The sequence below is a fragment of the Choristoneura fumiferana genome, chromosome 11, assembly GCF_025370935.1.
Source record: "Choristoneura fumiferana chromosome 11, NRCan_CFum_1, whole genome shotgun sequence".
NCBI classification, from domain to species: Eukaryota; Metazoa; Arthropoda; class Insecta; order Lepidoptera; family Tortricidae; genus Choristoneura; species Choristoneura fumiferana.
In genome coordinates, this window is record NC_133482.1 from 6,921,217 (window position 1) to 6,933,183 (window position 11,967).

General features: G+C 37.5%; 1 protein-coding gene across 1 annotated transcript; it reads left to right on the top strand.

Moving 5' to 3' along the window:
• The first annotated feature begins 731 nt into the window (after positions 1-731).
• On the top strand, positions 732-10,723 carry LOC141432615 (cystathionine beta-synthase-like). Its single transcript, XM_074094280.1, has 10 exons — positions 732-955; positions 1,039-1,145; positions 1,878-2,045; positions 3,074-3,258; positions 4,269-4,487; positions 5,091-5,223; positions 6,968-7,151; positions 8,555-8,689; positions 9,127-9,359; positions 9,536-10,723. Exons 1-10 carry the CDS (start codon positions 888-890, stop codon positions 9,610-9,612), a joined length of 1,509 nt encoding a protein of 502 aa, XP_073950381.1. The 5' UTR covers positions 732-887; the 3' UTR covers positions 9,613-10,723.
• Positions 10,724-11,967: the final 1,244 nt, after the last annotated feature.

Sequence of the window (11,967 nt, forward strand, 5' to 3'; positions counted from 1 at the left end):
TGGAGCTTCAAAACTCTGCTATTATTTATTACTTACACCTACAAATAATATTTATAAGGACTCCATAACGCGTAAGGCAGACTTGCACTTGGCCGATTAATTTTTACTAGTGTTTGCTCGACGCATTGAAAAAATCATCTTGTGTGTGTTTTTTTTATTTAATTGTATACTGTAGTTTTTAAGTATTTTATTTGTAATCATTTTATGTTGAAAAAATGACTTTCTGCCAAGTTTCTTGCGGCGCATTTTTCTTGGCAATGATGGTCTTTCCGAAAGCGTTGGTAGTTTAAAAAATGACGTGTAAAAGTGCCCATTGCGGCCTATTTACTGAATAAATGATTTTGATTTTGATTTTTTTTTTAGTAATACCCAATGAGTAAATACCAATTGCCTACTTAGCACTTTTTTATGGGCCACAGCACGCAGCAGGTAGTTAGTAATGCCCATAACCTATACAATGTCTATGCAAAATATGCAGTCGATCGATAGCCAAGATTAGATACATTGTAATCAATGCCGACCACACTGAAGGACTTCCTTGCAATAACTATAAAACTTGTAATGTAAATTCCTCTTATGGAATGTGAGAAAATTACCAATTTAATGTCATACTTGCATTTATATGCTATTGTTACAAAATTTTTACGTTCATCGTTGACATTCATGTTTCCGTATTTGTAATTAAAACTCGGTTGATTGATTTACAAACTCAGTGCGTGTAGTAATTGTGTAGGTAGTAAGTAAGCCTGATAGCTGATAGCTTGATATTGATCGATATTTATTTCGGAGTATTAGTGCCACTTCTTGTGCGTCGAGATCTAGACATTAGTATCCTGCTGCGATTTCTCGTGTTATCACGTCTCCTCAGTTATAAGTAGATCGTTAAAATGTACGTTGCGAACGCGAAGCCTGATTTCCCATACATGAAAAATAACATTAACACCTGGAAACCACCGTAAGAGTACAAAATGACAAATTAAAAAAATATATTTTTTTTAAACATTTTGTTCAAGTTATTGACCGTTTAATATTTCGCAGAGGTCGCGATGCCAAAGTTTACGATAACATTTTACACGCAATCGGGAATACGCCGTTGGTGAAATTAAATCGAATACCAAAAGATCATGGACTGCAGTGTGATATTTGTAAGTATTAGCATAAAGTTAAACCATTTAATTAAGTACGCGTAAATTACGGAAGTTAAAGTTACGGAAATTCACCGAAGAACTAAAGCCACCGAACAAACCAAATACACAGAACAAAAAAAGAAAAACAACCGTTGGGGAGAAAAGAGAGTCCTCAAGTGGCGACCACGAACCGGACGACGAAGCGATGGCAGGCCTCCCACTAGATGGACTGACGACATCGTGAGAGTTGTGGGCAACCGGTGGATGCAAGTGGCGAGTGGTCGTTCATTGTGGCGTTCTAAAGCGCTCGGTTTTTTTTATGCGTTAACGCTGCGTTAAACGCAATGCGTTTGACACACATCTAATCTAACCAATCACAATCCACGAAATCTAATCAATTACCAAACATGCGTTTGCCGCTGTGCTCACCGCGTAAGACAATATTTCGTAATTAAATTATCTGATGCAAATCGATGTGCGTCAAACGCATTGCGTTTAACGCAGCGTTTAAGTAACCGCATGATACAACCGAGCGCTTAAAGGGGAAGCTTTTGTCCGGCAGTGGGATCTTCCGGCTGATGATAATGATGAAGAAGTTACAAAAACTTGTTTTAAGTAGAGAGTGTCTGTCTAGAGAAAAAGTTTCCCATTTTCTTTAAATAAACTGTGTTAGGTGTAGGTACACGTTCATTTCCTTATTATTATTAATTCTGAAGTACTCATTATTGTATATTTGTGTCTTCAAATTAGATGCAAAATGCGAATTCCTCAACCCCGGAGGTTCGATTAAGGACAGAGTTTCATACACAATGGTGGTGGACGCAGAGGTGACGGGCCGCGCGCGCGCAGGCACGCGCTTCGTGGAGCCGACCTCGGGCAACACCGGCATCGGAGTCTCTCTGGTGGCGGCTGTTAAAGGTGAACTAGCTTATCTACAATTTCTGTGCGTATTTTGTAGCTTAGTTGGAGATTCAATAAGACATGATGCAATAAGTAGGCCAAGTAAGTTTTTTTTATTATTTTTTTGTCAGCAAAGATGCACTTGGTTCGCGAAATAATTACCACAGCCTATGTGTGCTTGGGCAAGGTTCACCGGCGCGTTGCTGACCTCGCTGATATTTATTAGATTTGGTACTTATTTACTGGTTATTCGTAACGGGTATTCGTGACAACGTGGGACAACAAATAAATAAAAACCGGCCAAGAGCGTGTCGGACATGCCCGAAATAGGGTTCCGTAGTCATAAGAAAAAAAAAGTAATATTTTTCGAAGGATTTCGTATTTTGTACGGAATATTCCAAGTCTAGGTATATTTTATACCTTAGGCTGCTATTTACTCTTAAACTACTAATCATTCTCAAGAAAACTTAACCGTTATAATTTTTCTTGTAAGTTTGATATACTTACTATCATCCTGAATTTTTCCAAATTTTTCCACCCACCGGTTTAGATTTTAGAGGTGGGGGGCGCTCGATTTTAATGAAAATTTGCACTTGAAAGTTGAATATTTGGCAAAGAAATCACTGAATCGAAAAATCGTTTTAGCAACCCCCTAATGGTTTTAAAATACCTATCCAACAATACCCCACACTACAAGATTGGATGAGAAAAAAAAAACACCCTCACTTTACGTCTATGGGAGGTACTCTAAAAAATATGTTTTTTATCTTTTTATTGTACCATTATGTCGGCATAGTTTACATATATATTCGTGCAAAATTACAGCTTTCTAGCATTAAAAATGCGCATGGTCCCAAATCAGCAAACTGCCGATCTTGCGAACGGTGGGTCTTCCTTTGGGATCATTTTGATACTTCTGTTTAGTTCATAATTTCGTAAATGCGAACACAATTAGATAGTTTTCTGTGGGTATTCTGCTTGGATGGTTTGACTACACCTAGCTTAGCCCTTTCGTGAAGATCATGAACGAATTGTCATTTTAAAAGGTTACAAAGCCACTATCGTGACCCCGGACAAAAACTCTGACGAAAAATTGTCCGCGATGCGATTGCTCGGATCCGATATCGTGCAGACACCGTCTGCTGCTCGCCAGGGGGAGCCGGACCACTTCATGAACACCGCCGAGCGGCTGGTCAACGAGGACCCTGAACACAACATCAGCTTAGACCAGGTACCAAATATAATAAAGAAATAGTAAGTGGACACCAAACCAGAAGTTTAATTTAAAAAGTTGTTACAATACAACCGTTCTTTATTGCACACCACAAATCAGTACAAAAAAATTGTATGGGCACAGAATTCAGGGTAGACAATAGGCGTTCTTATTGCTTAAAAGCGATCTCTTCCAGACAACCATTTAAAACAGTAACTGAAGTGGTGATTAATACAATTTAGAGCTTGTCTAATTTAAAATGACGCGACCCTCACTCTACTAAATCAGTTCATTATACAGTGAGTTAGACAGCAAACCTTACAATAACTACCTGAGTCTAACGGGGATTTATTTCGTTCAGACAAGCTCTACAACAATGTGTTTTTCGTTGAAGGAAAACATTGACTGGTAGAGATTCCTTAAAGGAATAAGTTCGCCTTTATAACGTATCTCCACGTTTATCTAATTGTGTTTGTTTATTTATTTTTGTACATTTAAGAGTTAACATATGTACCTACGTAATTAACAAATTCTTTGTCTACATTGTGGTCCCTCGTATAGTATACGGAGTAGGTATACCCCACTATACTTGAATGGTTTAGGTAATTAAATAAATGTAAACAAAACAATGTCAATTGGTGTCTTAAATATTGAATTTCCCTCATTAAACTACCTACACATTTTCATTTCAGTATCGAATACATTATTAGTCTGGTTTGTAGGTATGGCAATGATAGATAAGTAAAATCTTACTAAAATGCTTAAAATCCTTGAACGCGCCAAATCTGGCAGCTGAAGTTTGTTTACATTTAGTTAATTAAATTACCTATAACTTTCAAGTATATACAAAGTATAAATCAAACTTTCTCATTAGGTATAAGAGAATCCCTGACTTGAATCTTCAGCAGTTGTCAATATTTAAGGTACTACTTAAGTAAAAGTAATAGTATATATTTAGGTAGCTACGAGTAGTTGTAGCTTCATGTAGCTACAACAGCTAAGTAAACCATAGTTTTATCCAATTCCAGTATTCAAACCACGCTAATCCCCGGACTCATTTAGAGCACACAACTGCGGAGATATTGGACGCATTAGGCCATGTCGACATGGCCGTAATGGGGGCTGGTACGGGAGGCACGGCCTCTGGCCTGGCGCACGGGCTCAAGCGGCGCTGCCCCGGGTGCGTCATCGTGGCGGTTGACCCCAAGGGCTCCACCATATGGGGGAAGGAACTCGTGCCTTTCTTTGTAAGTGCTTTAAAAGCTAAGTTTAGTGAAAGCCAGTGTTGCACTGGCAGCCAACACTGGCTTGTATAAACAGTTTTTCAAGATATGCCAACACTGGCGGGAATAGTCAAGCCAGTGATTTCCGCAAAAATAATCTAAGTTGCCCTCATCTAAACAACACGGGATAGGCCAGCGCCCAGCGCCAACTACCTAACAGCTTTAACAACTGGAAATCCAGTACAAATGATAGTTATAAAAACACCGGCAGGCCACGTACACAGGGCGTCCCACGGCTCTGTGACATGGAGAAAAAATATCTTAATTAATATTGTAAAGATATAATTTTACTGCAAGAAGACTTCATTTTGATTTTAAAAACACCACGGGACATCCTATATAACTGTTATCAACAATCACGCACCTAAATAAACTAAAAATTACGCGATTTTGACAAGGTCGCCGGATATCATTAAACATGTTATGATGATAAATGAAGGCAGCAACATGCACGCACTGATTTTATCTGACGAAATTTTCTATCAGGTGATCACTTAATCTCACTACGTCACCCAGAACCAATTTAGGTAGGTACCATGCTGATTGATTACCCTGATCTCTTTTCAGGTAGAAGGCATTGGGGGCGACTTCGTTCCTGAAGTTCTGCATAAAGAAGAAATTGATAATGTGCAGTCTCCCAACGACTGTGAATCCTTCAACATGGCTAGAGAGGTCATCCGGAAAGAAGGATTACTATGCGGTTAGCTATTACTCCTCTCGCTTCTGATTCGATAGCAAGCAAAGAAACCAATAGGCTGTAGGTAGATAAACAATAAACAACCAATAGACTATTGATACATTATGTTCTATTTGATCAGTTGATTCCTGGCTTACCGTAAATCGTTCCCCTAAAGGGATAAGTCCGCCTTTGTACTTAACAAGTACAAAGGCCTCAATGGGGTGTCTCAAAGTTTGTAAATTGTATTAAGTTTCTTTTCTTTTGTGCAATAAATAGTTTACACACGATCTCATAGTAAATTTGATAATGAAGTTGCTTGGTAGCAATATGATGAAATTAGATTTTTTCTATGAAAAAGTTCCACATCCATACTAATACATATTATAAATGCGAAAGTATTTTTTTTGTATGTTTGTGTGTTTGTCCGTCTTTCACGCCGTAACGGAGCAACGGATCGATGTGATTTTTGGCATAGAGATAGTTTGGGCCCGATCGTGACATAGGCTACTTTTTATCCCGGAAAAATGCACAGTTCCCGAGGGAACAGCGCGCGATAACCGAATACCACACGGGCGGAGCCGCGAGCAAAAGCTAGTTGAATCATAGTTCATGTGGCTTGATAGTACAATCGAATCATTAAAATCGTGACCTACTGTAAAACGTGTTGTCACAGCAATAACGTCATAACCACGTCATAACGATTACGAACGATTGTCCTCACTGTCAGGCTTGCGATGTCATTATGACATTTATTCATTGTGAAAAGGTTCCATAGTGTGCCACGATTGTGTTCGATAGTAAGTACCTGTCTAATTATACTTATGTAATACGTCTGCTATCGATAATACGTCATCAACACAATTGATACGTCTATATAGATAAAAAATGATTCAATAAAACTTCTATGTAACGAAAGTCTCGACCGCACTATCTACAGGGAAAATGCTCGCCGCCTCGCTGATAGCAAGTAATCGAGGCCGAGCCGTTAGCTGTGATATTTTTATTTTAAATTAGTTCTATGTCGGCACCTAATACTGTCGCTGTTTGTATCTACCACAATCATTTTTTTTCAGATTTTTACAGCTAACGTCGTTGTAGAGGGGGGACACTTGACCCTTAGTAAAAATTAGCATTTTAAGGCGTATATTTTGCAAATGGACCCGTTGCTTCGAAGAATGGTCTTTGCCAACCTATCTATATTTTTTAAAAAGACATGTCTTAAGATATCCCACACTACGAGTATGCATTTAGACGAAAACACCAACAAAAAATTAGTATTTAAAAAAAAATGATACCACTTTTTTCTGCAAATGGTTAACAATATATATCTATGCAAAATTACTTGCTAACACTAGCAATCTATAAGCCAAGCGGCAGACAGACGGACGGACATGACGAAACTATATATGAGTTCCTTGGGTTCCTACAGAACCCTAAAAATAACACCATTCAATTATTAAGATCAAGCAAAAACATTGCAAAAACTCGTTTTGGTATAGAAACCTCCAATAGCTCAATTTTTTTATTTTTTATTTATGACGGAAATTTGCATATTTGTCAATCATCTATTGGCCAGAGTAATAAAAATAGTTAATGCTTTATTACTATTATTGTTGACATAAAATTCCTCCGTTGTATAGATGCATTTACCTATAATTAAATATCTATCAAATTTTGTAAAGTAAGTTACCTCTCTATAATGATTAATGGTTCAATTCTGCGCTCATGCAATATAATTGATAGCTAAAATGTTCATCTCTCGCAGGTGGCAGCAGTGGAGCAGTAATGTTCGCGGCGCTGAAGGCTGCGCAGGAGTACCACCTCGGCGCCGGCAAGAAGGTCGTGGTCATCATGGCGGACGGCATTCGCAACTACATGACCAAGTTCGTCTGCGACCAGTGGATGGAGGCGAACCTGTTCAAGGAACCACCATCGCATGACAATATAGGGTAAGTTAACGTGTTTTACAAGTATGTAGAGTCTAAACTTTTTGAACTGATCTCATCCACTTAAGAATACAATATCATTGATTGGTTAACCATAAATTAGGATAACGAACGAGCTCGTAATAAAACCTTAAATAAATAAATAAATAAAAATAAATATCACGGGACAATTCACACCAATTGACCTAGTCCCAAAGTAAGCTTAGCAAAGCTTGTGTTATGGGTACTAAGCAACGGATAAATATAATTATATAGATATAGATACATACTTAAATACATATTATACACCCAAGACCCGAGACCAAACATTCGTATTTTGCTCGTAATAACTGCCGAGGGTGTAAACTAATATAGATATCGACTCTATTTCCTTGGACAATAGACTACATAAACAAAAATGGTTGGCGGTTACGAGAATAAAAGAAAATAATAGGATTGTTTATACAATGCTATTGTGAATGCAGGTAATCCAATTCCATTTCCCACTAATACTATATAAATGCAAAAATTTGTAAGTCTGTTTATTTGTTTGTTCATTTGTCTGTTCTTCACGTCTAAACCGCTGAATCGATTTAGGTGAAATTCGGTATACAGATAGTTTGAGTACCAGGGAAGGATAGTTTTTATCCCGGAAAATTACGTAGGCCCCGCGGGATAGCGATAAACGAATTCTTCGCGGACGGAGTCGCGGGCAAGGCAATAAGTAGTAAGTATAAGTAAGTGCAAAGCTCAGTTTTTTTTTACTATAGGTACCTCAGTATTTCTTGTCCATAGACAGACTATAAGGCCTAATTATAATTCACCTACTAGATACCTTAGGTCTTCTTCGATTAGGTACTTTAATAAATAGCTTTCTCTGTTCATTGCATGTTCTGCCAAGTAACCGCTGCTCAGCAAGCGTCTCGGCCGCGCAGTGAACAGGGCTAACGCTAGCGCTTCCACCGGCGCGTGTGCGTGGCCGAGCCGTAGTTAGTGTTAGACGACGTGTTTAGTTTTAGTCTAGTTTTTATTTTTAGGTAATTGAATTTTATAATATTTCTACCATTGTTCCAATTTTCTTTACTCCCAGTGATTTTTCACTTGAGCGTTCCGGCCTTGAAAATACAAGCGAAAACATTACAATTTATAAATATTACTAGCTTTTGCCCATGGCTACGCCCGCGTGGAATTCGATTATCGCTCGCTGTTCCCTCGGGAAGTGTGTATTTTTTCGGGATAAAAAGTAGCCTATGTCACTCTCGGGCCCATAAACTATCTCTATGCCAAAAATCACGTCGATCCGCCGCTCCCTTACGGCGTGAAAGACGGACAAACACACAAACATACAAACACACTTTCGCAGTATGGATAATTGCTTAGAGTTTCTGAAACCATGTGGTTGATCATACTATTATTTTTTTTTGCAGATGGTGGAACCACCCACTCTCTAGCTTGGATGTTGATACTTCTGTTCCACACTTGAACGAAAAGGCCTCATGTCGAGATGCCATAGCTGCGATGGGTTCACAACACAGCGTAGCCCTGGTTGTTGACGATAATGGGTACGATTCATATTTAATTTAATTGATCCTAGTGATTAATTAGGTATTCTAAAATAACTGCCAACAACTAACTTAAAATGAAAAAATATTTCTGGAGTGTGAGGTTTTCAGTTAAGTATTTAATTAATACCTTGTACATTTTGTAACTTTGGCCATATCTATCTTTTTGTAGTCAACTGTACCTACCTACAATTCTATAGTTAAAAGAGGGGAAAAAATGTATGACTCGGATAATTTTTGAAAATCAGTCGACGCTTGACGCACAAAAACATACTCATAGTTAGAACATAGAACCTCCTCCTTTTTGCATCGGTGTTCAAACTAATCTAAACCCGTCAAATATTGTATGAGTATGACTCCCATGGACTTACTACATGACTGCTGCAAAAAACTTTTAGTAATGAGTTGTATATGTATACATAATGTATTTATTTCAGTTTATACAAAGGCGCACTTTCAAAGGACCAGTTACGATATGCGGCCACTAATCCGAAGAAGGAAGAAAGTCTTAACCTCGACGAATCCGTCCAAAAACATCTCATATACAAGTGCTATAAAGTAATAGAGAATAAAGGCCATCCCACAGTTGGGCTTGTGTCTAGAATACTGGACATAACACCGTTCGTCGTACAAGTTGAACGAATACCGAACCCACAGAGTGAACTTAAAGGTAGGTACTTGAGTACTTTGACAGATGTATGGGATGACATAGTAGCACAAAAGTTCCACCCTGGTACGTGAATCAGTTTCTTTGACTGTACCTAGATAGAAATTAGGTAACTGAACTAATATCAGATAGTAGGTACTATTAGTTATTCTGTGCTAATATATATTTTGTTTGACTAGATGTCTACAAACCAAAGGGAATCATCACCTCGGAAATGGTGTGGGAGTATATACTACGACACCAAGACAATCACTGACGGATGACTCTGATGGCTAGCTGGCTAACTCTCTATTTACTCGTATTATATTCCTCTGGGTACTGTTTAAGTATTCTACTATGATATTAATCTTTGCTCATGCATTTGCACCTTATGGCGTTGAATGAGTTGATTATTTTTTGTTAAAATAGAGCAGCTGGTATTTCCTACTAAGCTATTCGTGATATAAATACAAATACTACTAATAATACTATACAATTAGATTTACATAATAATTTATCACTTTGCCCGGTATAGCTTGTAATGCCCTTATTAATCACTTGGTCCATAACATAACATATATACCACATATATACTCATATTTAGGTAACTAGCTAAGCTACATGTGAAACTTACTTACTTAACCAATTTATTATTTAAATACTTAAAACCAGGCCATGAATATTAAAATACATACACTATTAAAGCTTAAAATGTATTGGGTATTTTTTATCGTATATAATTAGTTAGATTACGTTAACTTGGTAAAAAAAGCTCACATGTTGTGGACCAAGTGATAAATTGGTCATTATTCATAATTACCAATATGAGATAGCAATTTGATAAAAACTATTCAATTAAAAATAATAAAAATCATGTCCCATTACATTTTTTTTTTATTTTTACGTATAATTCAATGAATCTTTAAAAGATCTTTATACATGTATCAAAATCTGTCAAGTAAGTTATCTTAATAGTACTTAGAATTTTATTCTTCTGTTTTGGTCACAGTTGAACCTAACACACTCCTCCTTGCTGTGCTCGTCGTCGCACCTAACTTTCCGATAGAATAAATTAGACTTCAGCTAGCCAAGAATCAGTTGTAATCAAATTGCCCAACGATCATGTAGCAATATTCATGATGCCCGGACAATGTGATAAATACTGAAGTTTAGATAATTATTATCACTTTGCGCGGTATAGCTTGTCATTATTCATAATTCCCTTATTAATCACTTTGTCCATACATAGACACCACATTGAATCTTGCGTAGGTTAAGTAAGTACCTGCAATGAATTACATAATACGGAATCAATTATTCATTAAATTATTTTAAGTTTAATTACAATAAGTGTATATTTGATAAAATACATAAATTTGGGATTAAAATTTGTTTCATTGTTGAGTTCCATTTCCTTAATTATATACCTAGGTAGCTACATGAGGCAACAATATATGTATTTTGTGACAAAGGTAGGTAGATAACATTGCCAGGCACAGTACTCTCGGGATGAGAGGACGAGAGGACGAGAGGACTTGGGCCGTAGTTCCCACGCTACTAAACTTTTAAAGGAGGGCGTACCTAACTATTGTTAACAAAGTTCGATATCTCAAAAACGGCTGAACCGATTTTGATAAAACATGTCTAAGAACCATCGCTAGAAAAACTGCTTTCAAATAAAAAAACCGCGTTTAAATCGTTTCACCCTAGCTACGGTGCCACAGACACACACACAGACATACACACATAGCTGTCAAACTTATAACACCCCTCTTTTTGCGTCGGGGGTTAAAAAAACGAAACTGGTGATCTCGGCGATCCGATCTCTCTTGCTATGATTTTTTCGAAGATTCTGGCAAGACTGATTGATTACTCTGTCCTATAGATAAAAATAAAATATGTACTTTACTTTCCTGTTAACCTTAGTGGTCCCCCGACACCGAGGCCGCTTAGATAAAAAAAAATATTACTAAGTACTTATACTAAATTAACTTAGGCTAATTTTGCGGGAAATCGGCATAGTCCCCGCGGGATAGGGATAAACGAATTCTTCGCAGATGAAGTCGCGGGCAACAGCTAGGTAGTGCATAATTATTTTTACTTTTTAGTTGTCTTTTTTGGCGGCGTTTTTTTGTCGGCGTTTCTTTTTCAGGCGTTTTTTGTGTCGGGGGTTTTTGAAATTTTTAATTTAAGTTTTTTTATTTAATGTTTTTTTAAACTGGTATATTATTTTTTAAAAAGTGTACTAGTAGGTGTGTGTAGGTGTGGTGTGGCGGTTATAAGCACGCAGCACGGATTGCTGAGGACCTGGGTTCGATTCCCAGCGCTGGTCTCTTTTCTGGTTTTTCTGTGCATCCATGTCTCAGTTCATATTTTCGATGTACTAGTGTGTTGGATATCCCGGCTGCAGCATCAGCTCATCGTGTTGCCACCATTGCATTGTATGTAGAATCAAATACTGATTAAAAGGAATCAAACACGACATATCTGCTATTATTTTTTCAAGAGCATACTGCTGTGCTGGATATCCTGGCTGCAGCATCAGCTCGTCGTGTTGCCACCACTGCATTGTGTGTAGAATCAATTACTGATCAAAACGAATCCAAAAACGATATATATGCTATGGTTTTAT

Bases quoted from the DNA above. Each gene is read 5' to 3' on its own strand.
- LOC141432615 (XM_074094280.1), top strand. From the start codon at position 888: ATGTACGTTGCGAACGCGAAGCCTGATTTCCCATACATGAAAAATAAC. The intron at 956-1,038 runs GTAAGAGTACAA...AATATTTCGCAG, and splicing joins ATTAACACCTGGAAACCACC to AGGTCGCGATGCCAAAGTTT. The intron at 8,690-9,126 runs GTACGATTCATA...TATTTATTTCAG, and splicing joins CTGGTTGTTGACGATAATGG to TTTATACAAAGGCGCACTTT.